Source organism: Lipophrys pholis (assembly GCF_963383615.2).
Source record: "Lipophrys pholis genome assembly, chromosome: 3".
Classification (NCBI taxonomy): Eukaryota; Metazoa; Chordata; class Actinopteri; order Blenniiformes; family Blenniidae; genus Lipophrys; species Lipophrys pholis.
This window is the reverse complement of record NC_137627.1, coordinates 20,888,880-20,909,888: the sequence shown is the minus strand read 5'-3', so window position 1 is coordinate 20,909,888 and position 21,009 is coordinate 20,888,880. Positions and strand designations below refer to the sequence as shown.

At 39.4% G+C, this 21,009-nt stretch overlaps 2 protein-coding genes across 2 annotated transcripts; one reads left to right on the top strand and one right to left on the bottom strand.

Moving 5' to 3' along the window:
- Nucleotides 1-182: 182 nt before the first annotated feature.
- Nucleotides 183-7,850, bottom strand: slc46a1 (solute carrier family 46 member 1). The gene is made up of 6 exons (XM_080460423.1): nt 7,524-7,850; nt 4,975-5,366; nt 4,384-4,862; nt 2,752-2,835; nt 2,289-2,445; nt 183-2,203 (listed from the first exon to the last, which is right to left on the bottom strand). The coding sequence occupies exons 1-6, from the start codon at nt 7,824-7,826 to the stop codon at nt 2,152-2,154; spliced, it is 1,467 nt and encodes a 488-aa protein (XP_080316549.1). The 5' UTR covers nt 7,827-7,850; the 3' UTR covers nt 183-2,151.
- Nucleotides 7,851-9,375: 1,525 nt separating this feature from the next.
- On the top strand, nt 9,376-20,628 carry LOC308107207 (solute carrier family 13 member 2-like). Its single transcript, XM_080459406.1, has 13 exons — nt 9,376-9,559; nt 12,787-12,915; nt 13,011-13,147; nt 14,231-14,484; nt 14,849-14,911; nt 15,258-15,429; nt 15,777-15,899; nt 16,004-16,213; nt 16,424-16,518; nt 17,708-17,823; nt 18,052-18,213; nt 19,557-19,694; nt 20,048-20,628. The coding sequence occupies exons 1-13, from the start codon at nt 9,458-9,460 to the stop codon at nt 20,174-20,176; spliced, it is 1,830 nt and encodes a 609-aa protein (XP_080315532.1). The 5' UTR covers nt 9,376-9,457; the 3' UTR covers nt 20,177-20,628.
- Nucleotides 20,629-21,009: the final 381 nt, after the last annotated feature.

Sequence of the window (21,009 nt, the reverse complement as noted above, 5' to 3'; positions counted from 1 at the left end):
AAAACTAATTGTACACAAATGTGTAAATGTATTTTATTCAAGTCAGAACATTTTGTGAAGAAACGATAGAAAATCCTCCCGATGAGCTCGGGTAGAAATCATTTTTTTCACAGAAGAAGTGGCTTTGGACACCCGAGCCGACCGACCTGCAGCTCTGATGTTAACAGCGATCAATTCACAGCAGCTCATTTAAATACTTCACTTAACCTACCAAACTTCCCTTTGTGCAGTTTGAAGCCGAAGCGGCGGCTTCGGTTCCCTCGCTGTGCAGCCGGGACGTGACCCCGCCTGTGCATGTGGGCTAACGGGCCTGCGCGGTGGGACTATCCCGTGTCGGTGATGGCGGGACGTGGGCTTTACTCTGCTTGATGGAGAGGCCAAATGATGGGTGGAGGGTTGACCTCTGGCCACAGGGGCAGTTCAGCTTTGTGCTGTGGTGTATTTGGACATTTCTGGTGACCAACAATCTGCTCACAACCAGATAACATGATATGTTTGTGTTGACATAACAACAATTTTATTGTAAATAGTAATTTTAGGTGTACACATAATAAATGGAAAAAAAATAAAAGATATAAATAAGATGAAAATTGTTATACATGTAATTTTCAGGGTACTTCATAAAAGCCAATACTGAGAAAGTTTTCATGTGTCTCCAGAGACGCAGGTTGCAGACCCCTGCATTAGAACGTTTCAACCATTTATGTTCATTTTGAGAATCCCTTCTTTCTGGCCCAAAAATATAATTGCAAAAACACCCGAATGTATAAAATAGTGTAACATTATAAAATACTGTATTTCTGATTAAGCTTCAAGATCAAGATTAAACAAAGTCATTCAATTTGTCATTTTATGTGAAAAAAATATATATTAAAACTCTCACTTTGTATTCAACTATAAAACCCAAACTTTTACATTGTGTTCTAATTTTGAGATGCACTTCTATATAACGAATCCTCAACTGTACGGTTTTATTATCTGAAAAGGTTTTACGCTGAAATTACGAGCTTTACTTTTTCCGCCTTATTGTAGCGTAGCATTAGTACGTTACTATCCGACCCGCAGTGTTGACTGATTTAGATGAGGTAGTAATATACAAAGTGAAAAACACAGTGACACGGTCTGTTGCAGATGACGCTCAAGCAAAGAGAAAGAAAAACGTTTTGACTTTTGTTGCAGAGTTACATGCTGCGAAATAGAGCTTACTAAATGTACCTCGTAAATTTTTCGGTCTGAAAAAGGTCTCATGAAGTACAGAGTAAAATTCTCACATATTTTGTTCTGAGACTGTTTAAGTCGGGACTTTATCTCCCTTATCAAAAAATAAAATCCCTTTTTACTTCATATTATTAGATTGTTTATTGGCTGGCAGGATGTTGATTTTAGCATTAGATGTATTTTCATTTCTTACTTTATTTTCAGTAAGAAAACATCAGTTTAATGTGTCGATAATTACTATTCTAACAATAATAATCGACTGTGAAGAGAGAAGATGTTTCAGTGTTGGATGTCATTTTTAAGTGAATCTCGCTTTAGTCTCATAAAGAATGAAGTGTTATTTCACATTTAGTGTTTCAAGGACGAGCTGTGTCAGCAATTTTGTGACCTTCAGTGTCTGGATCTTGGGTCTGGACTTGGATCTTTCTCAAAACAATTCAGCCTTTAAGAAACCGCTTTACGACTTCATTGTTAGACGAACCTCCCGCCAAGGTTGTACTGTGACATTTGTCTCTTCTTGCAAGAATAATGTATTAAAATGGTCTTAAGCTTTTTTTTAGTAAAAACCTAAAGTGGTTCCCATAAACTGTAAATTCATAAATGTAAAATGTAAACCTTGGCATGAATCTTGTTCATTCACCCTCATGAAAAAACCCCAGTAATTCAGTAATTTAGGCCAGACAGGATATCACATGGCGACATTGTCCATAACCTAATCTAACCAAGACAGCGGTGACGTCTATCGGGGGGGTTGATCTTCGCTGGTACGTTGGATTTAATTTCTTTGGTGTGACTAGATAAAATAATCCCTTTATCGATCCTGGAAAACTACCCGTCCGGCCCGTCACAGAGAGCTGTGAGGAGGCCTTCACGTCGGAGGGGCTCAACACCAGGATGAACTTTAACGTCTCTCGCCCTGCTCCTCCTTCCAGCTCAGGAAACTACGACGTCTCTGTGGTTCCTCCGCTCTAAACACTGCAGGCCCCTGTGGAGGCAAACCAACACAAATCCAGCATTTTAATCTAATGAATACGACTAAAATACAGACCGCGAAGGATGAGCGGACTCACCCGATGATTGCGGCAGGGATGAGGAGGACGACGGCGCCAAACAGAAACGGGAAGCCCTTCATGAACTCCAGCGTGGCCGGGTAGAGGGAGTTAAACACTGAGCTGCCCACCAGGAAACACAGGCTCTCCACACAAGCCACAGAGGCAAACAGGACACCTGGGACACACACACACACACACACGCACACACACACACACACACACACACACACACACACACACACACACACACACACACACACACACACACACACACACACACGCACACGCACACACACACACACACACACACACAAACATTGCCTGCTGTCCCTCGTGACACAAACATGCGCTTCAAATCAAACTGCGCTGCTGTGTAGCAGATCTAATTAGCACAGCGACTCGTTGCGCAGCTGCGTCACTGAGCCGCCTCTCGTTTTGAACCTGTGGATCATCTGTTTTACACACAATCCTCAGCACTGACCTTGCTCTGACGGGTCCACCAGCTTGGACAGCTTCGCTCGGACCACCGGCGTCACGGCCATGGAGAGAAAACTCAGGCCGTAGCCTGGAGGGAAAAATAATAACATTTTCATGTTATTAAGTGAACTGCTCGACATGAAAGTAAACAGAACTCTTTAAAACATTTCATACTGGTGTATTTTTAAGAGTGGGTGGGCTTCCTCTGGGCCAGAGAGTCGCAGGAAGGGAAAAAAAAAAAATTGGGGCCAATTAAAACCTATGATTTCCTATTAATTTTTGAAAAACAAATCATGACATAAATAAGTCAAAGATGGTTTAATTCAATAGAATGTTTTACTTTTAAAAGGATAAAAGGCAAAACCTCAAATGTAACTCATGAACAATAATGGAGTTTTCCTGCTTGGCTGAAAAAGTTGGAATAAGTTAATGATTTCCAAAGGCTCAAAGTAAAAGCAGTCCCGGGTGTTTCTTTTTTTATTGGCTTGTAACTAAAGTTGCTGACGTGTGTGAGGTCGACTCGACCTGTTGCTCACTGAAACCTCCTAAAAGAAGTTTTCCAAGAAAGAAATGTAAAATCATTTTTGCCAGTGGAGCAGCAGGGAAAGAACAATAAAAAGAAATGATAATAAAACTCAGGAGACATTGAACTCAACAGCTTTTTTTTTTTTTGGCGTTGTGCACCCTGCTGTGATGTTTGTTTTCTTCTTGGTCAATGTTTAACACGTCGCCAGGGTAGCCGTTAAATGACTATTACCTGTGTGCAGCAGGCTGGAGCCTCCTGAGCGCCACTGAGTATTAGACTTATAATTGCTCTTAAATTGTGTACAATTCTATAGAAAAAAAACCTTCAAACAAACAAAAAACAACACATCCTTTTACAAACTGTTCTGCTCTTATTTGAGTCATTTTACACTATCGCTCTAAACAATCAAGTCCAGCATCAAGTTAGAGTGATTTAAGTTCCTGAGAGGATCCTGTGCCAAGGACTTCCTTGGGGGGAAATGTAGCCCAACACAGTCAGCCTCTATCAAAAATTGTCCAAGGAAGAAAAAGAAAAAAAGCAGTGCGCTTGTGAAAAGCCAACAGGAAATCAAGGCTGCCACAATAGATAAAGCTGGTTTTGATAGAAAGCTGTCGGGAGACTATACAAGGCACTGAGTCATCATGTTATGGCTTAAGGGTAACAGCTCACCAGCAGTTTTGTGTAATGGCTGCAGGAGACACTAAAAGTCATGTGAGTGTCTATTAACATATGACAGTAAAAAAAGTTGGATTTGGGAAAAAAAAAAATAAAGAAGGATAAAATGGATGGTGATCAAATTTCCATTATCTCATGATATTTTAAAGAATTAAATCACACGAGAATTAATGAACTTTTCTTATAAATGTCTTTTAAATATTGTAGAGTAAATGTAATCATGTAACTTACTGTAACTCAAGTAGTTATGATATTATGGTTGAATGCTTTATATTGTCTTTTAACTTTTTTAGATTTGACCATAAAAGGGGCAATGAGCCAAATACCATACATCTACATATCTTCTACACTGCGGTATGAAACGTAAGGTTGCTGGAGAAATTCCCAGCTGACGGTGGTGAATTTACTCGAAGACTGAAGAACCCCGTGTCTGACCTGTAAACATGAGTTGGGTTGTGTCGGCTATAGAGATGACGATCTGCCCGGCGATGTTGGAGGCCAGGCCGAGGAGCGCCACCCAGGACTCCTCCAGGCAGCGCTGCAGCGCCTTCAGGCCCAGCAGACTGGTCAGGAAGGACAGGTTCTGAGCCGCGGCCCCGATGCCGATGAGGTACGGCCCCCAGCACAGCGGCGAGGTCAGCACGTACAGCACGTACAGGTCCCTGCAGCCGAAGTGCACGCCCACCACGATGAAGAAGCACAGCGTGTACAGCCACAGCTTGCACCTGTGAAACCTCTCGGCAGCCATGTCGCTGCGGCCTCCCGTCCTGAACAGGCGCCACACGGCCTTGTGGTGGCGTGTGGTGAAGAGCTTGGCGCTCGGGTCCGTCTTGATGGACTCGTGCACAAACAGGTACGTGTACAGCACGGCGGCCAAGCTGGTGGACAGCACCATCCAAAACGGGTTGATGTAACTGAAGAAGAAACAAAAAAACAAACAAAAAAAATGGATTTATATTTTGCTCTCTTCTGAAGATATTTATAGTGAATAAATCAATCAAACAAACAAACAAACACTCTTCCTACCCTTGTGCCTGCAGCCACTTCCCCCCACTAATACTAGCCACCATCCCCGAGCAGCCCAGGCAAGCCTCCAGGACGGCCACCCTGAACGTTCGGGACTTCTTGTCACTGACGTCAGCCACGTACGCAAAGCAGGCGGCCAGGAGAGCGGTGAAGTCTCCCGTGAGGCCACTGAGCATCTTCCCCAGCAGAAAGTAGGCCACGGGCAGCTTGAGGTACATCACCACCAGGTAAACCACCGTCTGCAGGGCAATGCCCAGGTTGACCACAATGAGGACCGGCCTGCGACCGGCCAGGTCGCTCCACGAGCCCATGACGGGGACCGTCAACAGGCCGACAGAGAAACCGGCCAGGTTGATGTACAGATTCCACCTGGCCGTCAAGATTTGCACCTGCTGGAAAACACACAAGTGGAACCACAGTCGTGAGAAGAGATGCTCCAGAGCCCAAATGTGGACAAACAATTGTTTTTGTTTTAAAAAGAATATTGTTATTACATTTTCATTTAAACAACAAACACAGCAAAAACACAACAGCTCACATACAATCTTCATTCAGACTCAAATCTATGTCAATCCTTGAAGTATCTAAGTTAGGTTGACTTTGGGAATCCCTGCAAGAGCGTCAACGATACTGTGGGTCTGACATTTTGTAAATAAAGATCCCAGATTCTGTAAAATACATCCGACCTTGAGTGAAACATAAATGTAATAAGTTGAGTTGGAATGCAGTCCCTGATTATATTGCGCCACGACATAACAGTGGGAGCGGCAGCATCAAATATTATAAAGCCTCTTAAATGCCAGAATTGTTAATGATTTTGAATGAATGAAGATTTAATTTCTAGCAAATATGTAAATTTTTTTTATAAAATAATATATATATATATAAAATCTGGTTACACTCAGAAATATACACCACAGCCTGTGATTTTAACATCTTGATTATACTTACAATATAGTCCGTTCTAAAAACACTTGTTTGATGGTTTTAAGCTCGAGTCAATGAATGGAAACAAGACCCCTGGTGGAATTCCCACTGCACACTTTGACGACCGCCGGTCAAACTAGTTTGAACATTTTGCAATGTGGAGGCTCGTCACGTCCGTCTGCCTTGGTTTCCACTCATGACCGCTCTTCCTCTTTGTGGAACTGCTTCTGGCTTCACTTCTACAATGTTTGTTCTTTTAAAACGCTGATTTTGTACTTCAGGCAATCTGAACAAGTCCAAAAGATTCAGAGTGAGTCTGTTGCTTCTAGTTGGAGCGATTCAGCGAGGAGACCAGAGCATCAACTACAGGTGACACGTTTCTCCTCAGCAGGTGTGTTTTCAGATCTCCATCTCTCTGTGGAACGTCTTCAGCATGTTATTTTGATCTTGATCGACAACGGCAGCGACTGAACTCCCACCAGGATGATGGACTTTAAAACAGAGATGCTCTACACTTCTCTTTGACGGGACTGTTCATGTCTCTTGGTGCTTTTTGGTTATTGCTTTCATTTTTGACCTAAAAGAAGTTTATGAATTTCTGTGTGTATTTTCACTTTCACAGCTTCAGCCATCACTCTCCCACTGTGTTTACATAAGACATGACTTCTGTAGTTGTTCATGAGAAACCCATTTTAACCCCCCCCCCCCCCCCCCCCCCCCCCCAATTCCGAGAAAGTTAACCCTTTTCATCTCATCAGTTTGTGTTGAAACTCTTTTGCTCCTCAGCTGCTGTGCTGTGTGCATCCTTTTAGATTGAAACTAAGTTTTCCATTCTTTTTGGCATCCTGCATTCTGAATACAATCTATGTGCAATATATTGAAATTGTGCTCCTATGAAATGATCTATTTCTCGTTTTTCATCACTGTTTTTATATTGCTTTGTTTTTACCTCATATTCCTTATCTTTTATTTGATCTGTTTTTTTTCTCGCTCTATGACTCATATACATGGGCAACTTACAATGTTGTGACATGTCTCCTGCTTAAATTTGCGTCTTTGACGGACTGATGTTTTTTTTTATTTATGTTGCGACTGACTGTATGCATGCATGTACACTGGGAGGTGGGTAGCAGCAAATGTGTTGCCCCTTGTGGGATGTAACTCACTCTGAGGACTCTTTAAGTTTGGAATTTTAAGTTTTATGTTGCTTAATTTTTACTGTGTGGTTTGTAGAGCACACGAGCACAAAAGTCATTTAAAAGACGCTTTTAACTTACTTTATAGACTCTTTATAAATTTGTAATATTGAGTGTTTGTTTTGTTTCTTTTTGAGTATGTTCTTGTAGCACTGAGAAATACATTACAAATACAATGCATAGTAATAATAATTATCATTATTATCAATATAATTATTATTACAAATAAAGCTGTCTGAACTGAACTATTATCAATAGGGGGTGATCAAGATCTGAAGAATAATTCAAAAAAGGTATAAACTGCTCCCGCAACATGGAGCAAAGGACCTTGGTCAAATGAACAACAACAACAACAACACTTTAAAGACACAAAGATGTTTCGTGGAGTTTGCGCGCATCGTTTAGTGGATGAGTGAGTGGGTCTACCTCCTCCAGGGGGTCGGGGGGCGCGGATCTGTTGCTGCACCCGGACTGTTTGGTGCCGTTGTAGCCCACGTCCTCGCTGATGCGCTCCCACAGATACTGGGCGTTCAGGGGGAGCTGCATGGACAAGGAGAACATGGAGAGCAGCAGCACCGGCTCCACGCTCAGCCACGGCAGCCGGCAGCACTTCAGTGGCGGCCGTGCGCCTCCGCAGCAGCCGGTCCCGGCTTCCTCCGTGTCCTCCGGGGTGGACGTGGCGCCGAGGGCGTCTCCGGGAAGGATCGCAGCGGTGTCCAGCTCCTCCATGTCCCGGCAGGTCCGGCAGGCTGCACGGTGACACGAAACTACGAATACCAGACCTTTCCGGGAGGCGCACAAGGCGCAGCTGAAGTGCGCATCTCGTCAAATCTCCTCCACCGCGCTGCAGCGCGCACAGAAACACTTCTTTTGTGTTGAACTGGCTTCAATGAAGGAAGAGACGTGGACTCAGTAACCTCATGTGGACGAACAGGGGAATTACACTATAATTTTTAAAGCTTAAAAATAAATTAGATCAGACTTCATTCATCTGACGTGGGGGAAGTTGGTCATCACATCAGCAGCTCCACATCGCACAAGATAGTTGGGATAGTGGCACACAAGACAATAGACTATGTATATATAAGTAGATAAATATATGTATACATACACAAGAAAGTACAGGAGACCCAGATGGGGGGAAATACACATAGTAGCAGTAATATTTACAATATTACAGTATTAATATAAGTATATTAAACACACAAAATCACAAAAATATCTTTACAATCACACCCAGATTAAATACATTAAATTAATAAACTTGTTTCCCCTTAATCCTTTAAAGTCCTCACCAAGTTAAAAGCAATGGCAACATTATTTATTTGTATTTTTTTTATTTCCTTGGGACACAAATAACAACAATGAATAGTCTTTTTAAAGATATACTGTGTCAAAGTGTGCTCCACCGTTTGGTCGAGCAGAACGTTAAAGGGTTAAACAGAAATAAACAGCAAATAATATTATAATAATTATAATAATATAAATATGGTTTATCACACATGAATGTCTGTTATTAAACATTTCAACTCATGCAATTAGTCTTTAATTTATCTTTCTTTGTTTCTTTTTATTTATTTCAATCATGTTATTTCTTATTTTCTCACAATGAAGCAGTTAAAAAAAAAGTATTTACCAAGCCTGTTATTTCATCAAACTTCTTAAAACTTATTATTACTATACTATTATTTATTTTATTTCATTTAGATGAATATTTTTGTGATGTTTTATTGCTGTTTTAAGAACAGTTTCTCACTGTGAAGCACAGGGCTATATAAATAAATATTGATTGATTGATTATGCAGATTCATTGATGTTGCAGTATGTCACGAAATCATATGTAAACCAAAGTCACTTCAGACAGGCGTGCTGTTATATTAGTGTTTGCAGTGTTTTTTCCACAGTTAATGAAGAACTCTTTCATTTAGGTCTTGTACGTTTTCAATGTGTGGTATCTCCTGTCCTAAACTTCATTTTCCCCTGACACAGGCAAAAAAAAAAGAAAAGAAAAAGAAAAGAAGAGGAAAAAGAAAAAGAAAAAGAAAAAGAAAAAGAAAAAGAAAAAGAAAAAGAAAGGCCCAAACCAACCTTGTTCTATTACACCGTGAAAGAGATCAAAGGGATTGCTACATTCCTTATCTGACTCACTGGAGTCGCCTAGAAGCTCCACAGTCCTCTCACTTAACCTCACTCAAAAGTTAATTTTTAATCATTTTGTCAGGGGGACATCCTTTATGGACAGCTATATATACCTGGACCTTTAACAGGATCCGCTCTTAATACAGTGCGTCGATTTTCGACCGTCATTTATTTTCATTTTAATTCTCATTCTTTTTTATGTCCATCACTCTGTGTGGGTCATGGCTGGATTCCTCAGAAGACTGTGGGGTTACAGGAATTACTTTGTAATAATCCTTACTCCTCTCTTACTCCTACCTCTGCCAATTATCATCCCCACTCTGGTAAGAAAATGAACACAAGTGTAAGAGAATGTATGTTAATTTGTTGTAGGATTAATTTTTAGATAGTTTTCAGACGCTTAATTACATTCTGGTTATGAGGTTAACTCACAGTGCTTGATCAAGATGGTAACTAAAGCAGGCAAGTATTGCTGAACATGTGTAGGACTAAGACTGAGTTTCTGGTGTGTTTTTCATTAAGCGATCTTGTTAATTTGTAATTATTCAATTGAACTTTTCCACAGAAACATACATTACATTATCAAGTCACATTTAACTCAAGGATTACCTTCTGAGTTAGACACAATTCATCGATCAACTACCTTTTGGTAGCCTCTCATGAGATGAGAAGCTATTTCTTTTCTTGTATTTTTAAATGAAGTTTAATCGAATCCTAAGGTCAAGTTCACAATACATTCAGATTCAACTCGCTTACAAACAACCCTCCTGTTCAGTAATTTCATATCATCACACTTTAATTGACTTCACTGTCATGCGATTAATTTAATTTAATTTAATGTAATTAAGATAATGCAAATTTCAACACTTTATAACATTGTTTTTGTTCACCTTTGCCTTCTAACTTTTGTCCCATTTGTCGTCTCCTTATCTACTTTGTTTTCTTCTACCTTATTATTTCTTCTTCTTTTGCTTCCACTTTATCTTCTCCTCTTCATCTGATGCTGGATCGTTTTGCAAGAAGTGTTCTGAAGACATTGCATTTGAATCATGTCCTTCACTGGGTAAACAGTACTTGGCTTTGTAACAACAATTGCTTGACCTCGAATGTTTTGCTGTTGTTCTAAATGTTCTTTTTTATGACAGATGTGTAGGTGAGTGCAGCTTCAGGTGAGATTCTTTTCTTGAAACATCAGCAGTTATGCAGAGAAAATTAAATATTGCTCCTCTCATGATTTTATTCAATGTACAACAGTAGTATGGGGGGAGGAGGTGACAGAGTACAGAAAGGAAGTAGCAGTAGTAGCCGCCATCCACCTCATCCACCTCACCATCCTCCATCTCACATACCATAATGCAAAACTGTGCAATATCTAATTGTCTATTCACTGCAAATGATCATACTTGTGCAATAATTCTGTCTGTAACCACAGTGCAAAATCTGCCACTTTCACTCCTATATTTTGTTAGGAGTCTAATTCTTTTTGCCATTTCTATATTTAGTTAAGTTAAGGTTAGTTAAGAGTTTATATTATTTTTTATTTTCTGTACTATATTTTGCTCGGAGTCTTATTCTTTTTGCCACTTCTACATTTAGTTAAGTTAAGGTTAGTTAAGAGTTTGTATCATACCTTGTACCTTTTTCTGTAACTTATCTTTGTTGTCCTCTGTGTGCTGCTCCTCTTCTATTAAGCTGCTGGGACTTAAATTTCCCTGACGGAGTCCTCCCAAGGGATAAATAACGCAAAGTCTAAAGTCTAAAGTCTAAAGTCGAGTACAAAAACGACTTTTTTTGTTTTACCTACTGCAACTGCCACTTCTCAGCTGATAGTAGGATTGAGCAGTATAAAGGTCATTTTTCTGATCATCAAAGTCACAAACTTGCGTTGTAAAACTCACCGTGCCTGATAGGTGAGTTGAAATTCTCAGAGTTGCTGAAGAACGATAATGAACAGAGGCGTTACTCAAAGACACACACGGATAAGCATTGTTCTTTCTGGATCGCCAAGAAATGAAAGAGTCTGGAGAGAGAGAAATAAATATTTACAAATACCATTTATTTCCCAAAATGAGGTTTTACAAGGTCTTTAAATATTAACGAATATAACTACTCTTTAAATCAAATTGTTAACTATTAACTATTCATTGTTGATTCTTCTGGTTAATTAATGTCTGCTCCAACTGTTTTCATCCACCTGGATGACAGACATGTTCAGCAAAAATTATGACCGATTGTTGAAAGTCAATATATTTATACAACTATTCATCAAATTCATCCTGTATTTAAGAAAGAAAACTATTAAACAAAAGGCTCAGATAGTCAGGTGTTATTGTACTACTGTTTTTCTTGTGAACAGCTATAATGGTGACAATCAACCCACTTTATGACAAGGCAACGTTTGACGACCAGTTGGCACAGTCGGCGACGCGTAGCACAGAAGAGTCCTAATGTGAAGGTTGTGAGTTTAACCCATTCCCAGGTTTTGAGAAAGTAACACAGGTCATCAGACCTGCAAAATACAGCAACTGACAACTTGCATTTATTCTCATATCATCTGGATATCTGCAAACCAACGTTAACAAAAGGGTGGTGTCTTGATTCCTGGCATTTCATGATGTCAGTTTTGAATTCGTTTTGCTGGGTCAATCATAACAATTCTATTTATAACACGCTTGTGTTGTCTGACAGGCTTCTGTACTAAAATACTGACGACAAGTCACTGTCATCCACTTAACAAAACTATTCATGTAAACCATCCAGATAGTGGCGCACCAGTCTTACAATCTGAAGGTTTGTGAGTTCAACCTTTACATGGGCGGTGGTTTAAATGAAAATCATGATTAACAAACTGGACACTTTGATGGTAAAACACAACTCATCAGAAACAGTTCAACAAGGCTGAAGAATACAGAGTCTTTAGCATCACAGCAGTGAGATATTTCACAAATGAATATGACTTAATTGTTTATCAATCAACAAAACACATATTTCCATTAAGATGCTCAACATAACACACAAATCTACATCACAATCTGACACTTTCATGGTGAGTCGCTCGTCTGTTGTCCATCTGGAGGCAGCAGTCACAGAACTTTTGCATCTTCCCAGCAACACAACACCAATTTCCATATCTGATTGTTCATGTGGCTGGACATATGTCACAAAATGATCTGCGCCTCTGCACAAATTTGAAAGCGAACACATTCTTGGTTCAATTGTCAGCATAAGCCATACCACTCTCTGTTTTATTTGGTATTCTTTCCCAAATCTAAATTTCTCATCCGTCCACACTGCTACAGGCTGATGATGTCAGGAGGTACCTCTAGAATTACTCAATAAGAACTAGAATGAGCAAAAACAAATGCGAGTGGTTAGACCTTGCATTGAGGGGAGGTTTTACAGGGTTCTACCTGCATCGTCTTTATTCCTTTGGAACAAGCAGATGCCAACATCCATACCAATCAGACATGCTCTAGTCGTGCACATCATGCAGTAAACAAGTGTTTTTAACAAGCATGTTAAGCTAAGCAGCCTTGGTGTGTGTTCACAGGAAGCAAAATGTGGCTTTGCAATAATCCTCATGGCTCTGTACTGGTGCACAGAGTGTATTCCTCTGGCTATGACCGCATTGCTGCCAGTCGTCCTCTTTCCAATGTTGGGCATCATGGAGGCAACCGAGGTACTTTGCCTTTGCACACTGCTATTTTTTTTCCCATCTTCTCTATTTGACACTATTATGATTCTCAATGATTCATTTTGTTCTTTCTCATCCAGGTCTGTGTCCAGTACCTGAAGGACTCCAACATGTTGTTTTTTGGTGGGCTTCTGGTTGCCATCGCTGTTGAGCACTGGAACCTGCACGAGAGGATTGCCCTTCAAGTTTTGCTCATTGTGGGCGTGAAGCCTTCTCTGTAGGTTTCTTTACTCTGCTCCTCCATATTCTACTCCATTTCTCAGGACTGAGGCTGAAGTCAGCCTATCTATGCAGTGTACTGCCACAGTACTGCTCTTCATGTGGTTTGAACCTGAAACTTTGTAATTGAATGGATTGCCACTTTGTTTTGGTAATCAGCTCTTGAACTGGATGAGTTCTTCTGCAGCCAGGTCTTCACATTTATAGCAATCTATCAACAACCACACGCCTGGCCAACACATGCCTGATCTGGGGTTCATCTGATCATTTGATCACAATGTGTACAGTCCATGAATGTTTTTTCTCCCCTTTGGGCAACAAATGAAGTTTAGTTGAAATAATACTTTTTCAGTAGTTTATCATTGTCATTTCTTACAATAGCAATGATTAACAAAACATAGTACGTAGGGTCATACTCTTTGTTGAATAGTCTGCCACCTTTAGCCATGGAGCCATGTTTTCTGGTACAAGTTTTCCTAATATATCTTGGTTTGATGCAGTTTTACTTTGCAGATTTACTTGAGACAGTGCATCACGAAGTCATAAAAACAAACTAACAAAGTGAACGTCCAAGAAAAGGAGGCACAATGGAATAGTGGTGAGCACTCTTGCATCATAGCAAGATAGTCTCTGGTTTAAGTCTTGGGTGGTTATATAGGATCCTTTCTGTATGTCTTCTACCTGTGCATGTGCAGCCTTTTCTGGGTTCTGAAACTTCCTTCCACGGTCTCCAAAAAAAATGGTATTGAATCGTCATTACATTGAGTTACAGATCGGGTTCAATTGACATTTTTGGTATCAAGTTCTTGCTCCCTCCAAACCCAGAGACTTTCTGGCAGAACCACATACTTTGCAATGCAATAGGTTTGAGTGACAAATTATTGCGTGTAAAAACTGCCAACAATGTGATGAAGCTCCCGAAAAAAAATGGAAATGGTAAAAAACATGGAAAATGTCTTGCATCAGTTACGCCTGGCCATCCTGAGATGTGAATAGCCATCTGAGGACACAGCACAGAATCATCGGTCATCTCAGATCTTCATTTTTAACCTTATTGGCCAAACATTTGCTTCACTTTCAGCCTAATGATTGGCTTCATGAGCACCACAGCCTTCCTGTCCATGTGGATCAGTAACACAGCCTCCACCGCCATGATGCTGCCCATCGCCAACGCTGTTCTGCAGCAGCTGTCCGACACCGAGGCCAGAGCAGAAGAACGAGAAATGAAGCTGCGTGCCGCGAAGGATGGCCAGGACAATGAGGCATTTGAGATGAATGACGACAAAGAAGGCAACAACAAAAAGCTCAAACTCAAGCACAGCAACATCACCATAGGTGTGTGTGTGTGTGTGTGTGTGTGTGTGTGTGTGTCTATGTGTCTGTGTGCGTGTGTGTTAAAAATGTTATTTTTGTGTTTCTAAATTTAGTAGAATTAGTGGTCCTTTCTTTGTGAGTCTTTTAATCAGGTCCTCAGTAAGCACTATTTACAAGAATATGTGTATATAAGCATGTGCGCATGTGTGTGCGCATGTGTGTGCACATGCGTGCGTGAGAGAGAGAGGAGAGAGAGAGAGAGAGAGAGAGAGAGAGAGAGAGAGAGAGAGAGAGAGAGAGAGAGAGAGACTTAGAGTTACTTAGATATTATTTCCTTGGCTTTTGGACGTTGCTTCACTTCTGTTGCTGTTAATGGTGTTCGCAGATTCAGATAAAGAGAATGAGGACAAAGACTTGAAGGAAACAACTGAAAATGATGCTGTTGCAGGTAAGGTTTTAAATTTAGAGGAAACCTATTTGGTCAAGTGATCGAATATTAACAAGCCCACAAAATATAAAGATAGGAATTCCTAAACAGAACATAATGTAGAAGAAAAGAGAAGTCCAGAATTTGTTTTTGCTGCTATTGATAACAAAACATTTACTGACACACTCCCATAATTGGCCTGCCTGTGAATCCTGCTCTCATTGGTCAATATGAAAATGTCAATACAAACTTTGATAAAACTTTTTTCACTCCACTGAGTCAAAGGTTGATCAAAACATGTCAGACCGAGTACTTGAGCTTTGTGGATATCTTTTGATCCCTGAAGGTTTCGTCTGTGTCCCTCCAGTTGTCTGCCACCAGAGTTCAGAGGCGGAGCAGCGACGGCTGAAGAGGGAGCAGCGTTATGAGATGTTGTCGAAAGGCATGAGTCTGAGCGTTTGTTACTCTGCCAGCATCGGTGGGACGGCAACCCTAACTGGATGCACTCCCAATGTCATCCTGAAGGGCCAGATCGATGAGTGCGTGAGATCTATGACTACCTTGAGACTCTTACCTTGCATTTTATATGATTAAAAAAAAGGAAAACAATTTTCAACTATCTTCATATTTTTACTATCTTCATTTACACAATTAGATTTAAAGAAAAGGTTTGAAACTTTTTACTTTATGTCAGGGGTGTCGAAATAACTGGGAAAAAAAAAAGAGCTTTTCAGTGGAATTTATTTAACATGCATTGCCAATTCTTCACTCAGCATTAGAATGGAAATGCAGCTGTTGATTTGCTCGTCTTTCAAGAAAACCCAGACAGTTGTTAGTATTGTTATTTATCTGATTTCTCCGTGTATTTAAAAAAATTTTTTTACAGACTCTTCCCGGAGAATGGTGGAATAATAACTTTTGCGAGTTGGTTCGGCTTTGCATTCCCCAATATGGTATTGACGCTTGCATTTTCATGGCTGTGGCTACAATTCATGTTTTTGGGCTTTAAGTGAGTTCCTCCAGAGAACACAATCATTCTCTATAAACTCTACAAGCATCTGTTATAAAAGAATCAAATGGATTTACGTTTTTTGTCCTTTTGTTGGTTGTCAGCTTGAAGAAGTCCTTTGGGTGCGGCACAAAAAAAGAGACTGACCAGGAGGCGTTTCAAGTCATCAGAAATCAGCACAAACAGTTGGGCCGGATGACCTTTGCTGAAGCTTGTGTGTTGACTATCTTCACACTGCTGGTTCTGCTGTGGTTCACCCGAGAGCCCGGGTTTATACCCGGCTGGGCCACCGTGCTCTTCAACAAAGACAAAGTGTGAGTCCAACTGTTGTTTGGTGCTTTGAAAATATTAGAATAACAGATAACAGGCCCATTTCATGGTGAGAAGACATGACGAGGAATATGTTAAAATGTAACATTCATATGTCCAGAATCTTCCAGCAACTTGTGTCTGTGAGTGGAAGCTACGTCTGTGGCATCAAAACATGAAACGTACTGTATGTTTAACATTGTATTTCTAAATAGGTTCGTCACCGACGGCACTGTGGCCATACTGATATCGTCACTGTTCTTCTGCATCCCGTCCAAGTTTCCTTCGTGCTGCTGGAGCTCCGGTGATGGTAGGTCAGCTAATCCATCATAGTTTCATGATTACAACAGCTGCCTTCAACTGAACAAAACTGCATAGAATTAAGTGATCATGCACTATTTCTGGCATCTCATTTTAAAGGTGTGAAATCATATTATAAAACATTTAACAGGGGTTACCAGTTTGAAGGGAGTAGTAACAGTAGTGAGTATGCACAGGTGGTTTTTAAACAATTAAAATATGATTGAAAAATGTTATGTTTTGTCATTTATTTCTACACTCATTAAAAATGGAAATTAAAAAAAATTAAACTGGGATATTGTGTTGTTGATCTTGCAATTTGTTAGCTAATTCAGTTTATTTATTATCTGATTATTATTATTAATAATAATAATAATAATAATAATAATAATAATAATAATAATAATAATAATAATAATAATAATAATAATAATAGCACCATCATGTTTTGTTATTTAAAATAAATTATCAAAAAAAAGTATCTTTCCTATGCACTTTCCAAAAGGACAAATATCTTTGTACTGCACAATAGAAAGTGTTCCATTTTTATTTTGTCACACTTTTATGTTTGCGGGATGTAACATGAAGATAAAAGTGTGGTTTAATGAAGACTTCTGGTCTCTCTATCTGTGCTTTTACTGCCACAAGCACAGTCTTGAACTTTACCTGCCAGTGACAAATCATCCTGCTGATTCAGTACTTTCTAAAAAATCGTATCTCTGCTTCTTCCTGACTTGAGGCCTGATAGCCTCAAGGTCAAGCCTGTGCAACAGCTCGATGAGTGCAACGATTAGTTCTTCTCTCCCGGTAACTTAAGTCGAGCGTGTTCTCCTCCTGACGTTAAGGAGCAACACTCCTCAAAAAGTGAACAAGCAGTGTGTTTAGTTCACAAAGAAGGGACATACTGATCTCAATTATAAGGTGTGACGCACACTTTGAAGTGCCAAAGTGCTTGCGTCAACTTGGAAAAGTCAAATCTTTAATAAAACTGAGAATAAGATTTAATTCTCATTTGGTGGCTTCACATGTGTTGCCTTTTGTCTTCATGGACTGTTTTATCTGGAGACTGTCAAAGGTACACATTTTCACAGGTATAGAAAGACCATTATTTATGACTGTACCAACCTAATAAATAGTCAGGTATTAAGTCTTTCAGTGTTTTTTTTCCTTCCTTTGCTTTTTCCTCTTTATTCTGTCAGAGGATACTGCTGAGGATTATTCAACCCTTCTCAACTGGAACATCGTCCATGAAAAAATGCCCTGGAACATCCTCTTGCTCCTTGGAGGAGGTTTTGCATTAGCTCACGGAAGTGAGGTAAAGAAGATCATCATAATTACAACTGGAGAAAAAATTTATAGATTTTAAACTTTAAATATTCTATTGTCTTGGTTATACAGTTGCAGAGTCTAAAAACAACAGCCATCATCCCACAATAGTCTTTTATGTAATTTTATATCAACTGTGACAAGATATGTTTACTCAAATGAGACGTACAGTTGAAACATTGGATGCTGATATGTGTTTTCACCACACTGGATGAAGGTTTCTGGACTGTCAATATGGCTCGGAGAATGTCTCTTACCACTACAGAGCATCCCCCCATTTGCCATCTCCATCCTGCTGTGTCTGCTGGTGGCGATGTTCACCGAATGCTCCAGCAACACAGCCACCACAACACTCTTCCTACCCATCCTGGCCTCCATGGTGAGTCGTGATGTGTTCAAGCTTTCACTCACATACACGAATACATGAAATCATCAATGAATGTGACATTCAGTCAATGAATGACAGAATGAAGTCAAATACTTTTAAGTGCTCAAGTGCCTGGTTGCTTGATGCCATCTTTTACTCATTTAATCAGTTGTCATATTTCCTCCCACATCACCCCAATCTCAGTATCTCGGCATTGCCTCTGTAGTTATTTTAAAATTCATTGTGAAGTTTTATCTAATAAATTGAAATCATGTCTGGCCCTAACCCCCAGCATAACCCCGTACATGACTCCATATTAGCTCCTCACATTGAGCCCTTCTGACGATCACAAAGTTGAGCTTGAAAAAAAAGCAAGTGACAATCTATTTTCTGTCAAAGCCACTCCACTCAGGAACAACCTGCCGGGAACTTCCTTAAAAGTCACTTCTAAAGATTTGCTTTAAGACTTAAACTTTTGTAGAGGAGGTTTTAGACTTTATTCATCCCACAATGGGGAAATTCACTTGTCACTGTGGCAAAACAACAGGAGAAAAAGAAGCAGGAATGACAAGATACACAGAAAAAGAGAAACACTCTACTATAAAGAATTTTAATGATATACAATAAACCTATGAGTTTTGTACAAATGTGTGCCAAAATATTTAAAACAGTGGGTATGGAGGTAAAGGCGTTGGAGGTATTTCACATTAAAAGTAATTATTTAACAGGAAATGAATAAAAAATATTGCACATGATGCAGTTTGGAGTGAAAAATAATATCATTAAGTATGCATATAGATCTATGGTAAGTGGCGGCTTTGCATGAAGTATTAGCCAGTATTGAACATTATGAAACAGATTTTGTTTGAGAAAGTGATGACCTCTTTTAAATGCCCACTTTTTGATTCCCTCTTACCCCTTCTGATAATCACAATATGAATGTAATCTTGTTTTAAATTTTTCTATAACCATGGTTTAATATTCACAGTGCATATGATTAAGTATTGTTTTATGATTTTGGTTTAGTTTTCTGATCCATTTTTAAATATTTTCCTGTTAAATGCATCATCCCTGTCTGGGAGGACGGGGGGATTTACTTAAAGGAAGAGGCAAAACTAAATAATGTTTATTATTATGAAAAGCATATGTATCAGCGATGTCATATGTTTATTCATGCACAACACAGATCTCAATGTCTTCCCCGATCATGTACCCTGCCATTATCATTAAATCTACCATTGTTAGTCTGCATGAAACATAAAGAGAGATGGAGGTGAACAAACACAGTCCCCCAAACCAGTAAATGATAAATGTTTCTTTATTCAATGTCTCATGTGCATTTGAATTTTTTTCAGGCCATTGCCATTAAGATACACCCAATGTACATCATGCTTCCCTGCACCATGGCCTCCTCGCTGGCTTTCATGCTGCCTGTGGCCACTCCGCCCAACGCCGTCGCCTTCTCCTACGGCAACCTTAAAGTCATAGACATGGTGAGACCTTCAGTGAAATGGGAAATGTCATGTAATGGAGCATGGAGATATGTACTCGGTGTTTTGGATAAGAGTTTTCAGATAAGCAGCTTATATTAATCCCTATATCTGATCATTGTTACCTATTTTCTTGCATGATGTATAATGGATATTACCGCTGAAACTGAGCCAAGACAGACAGAGCACCAAAATGCAGATTACACATACCTCAGTGACCTGATAGATTAGACCATAGATTAATAATTCATATAATTAAAATACTTATACTTACTTATATATAGGCAAAATACTGCATTGCCTTAAATCAAGGTCAGGATCTTACTTTGTTTGTTATATTCTTTTGCTTGTTTCAGGCCAAAGCTGGATTTATCCTCAACTTTGTTGGAGTCTTAATCATCAACCTCGCCATCAACACGTGGGGCGTAGCCATGTTTGACCTCAATACTTTCCCAAGTTGGGCTAATGCCACCAAGGCTCCTTGAATACAAACATTTTCCTGTTTATCAGGACAGCAGGAGTGTTGGGTGTGTCTGGCAGGTGTCTTTGTATTTTTATTTAAAAACGTCCTTTTCTATTTTAGCTAGTGCTAATTCCTCAATGCACCTTTTCACCAGATGAATTGCCTCGTTTTGGATCTGCTGAGGAGAACTTACAGACTGCTGCTTCAGTTGAACACATTTCTCTTAATTTAACCAAATATGTTGAAGAGAGTAGAAGTTAAAGCACCAGCAGTTTGTAAATCAATTTTTTTTATTTGGTTTGGATTGTTTTAATGGATAAAATGTCATATTTAAATGCTGTACATATGCAGACAGACGCCAAGGACCTGAGATTTAATGTAAAGTCTGCAGTTTTTCAATGATATTATGAATTATCCATGTAAAATATGATATTACGAGTTCTTGTTATTAAACATGCAGGTTGCTTACATGTCAAACAGTGTGTCTTAGTAGTGATTATGATAAATTCTATTAGGAAAACACTCACCTTTATGAATCACTCAAACCGATTTACAGGGTGTGTTTGATAAAGACACTAACGGAGGGTTATGTTGCTGTTTTTTTTAACCATGCATTTTTCCTTTACCATTGTTTTACAAGAAGTCATGATAAAAAAATAAATGAATGAGGGAAGACGGAAACTAATACTCATTTCATTAAAATACACATTTCTAGAAGTGAATGTATCAATAATGTTATACCAATAAATTTAAATGATAAAACAAGCTACAGTGAACAACCATAACTACCATGTACGACAGTTACAGGTCTACATATAAAGACTTACACCTGTCATTTCCACTTAAAAAATAAAA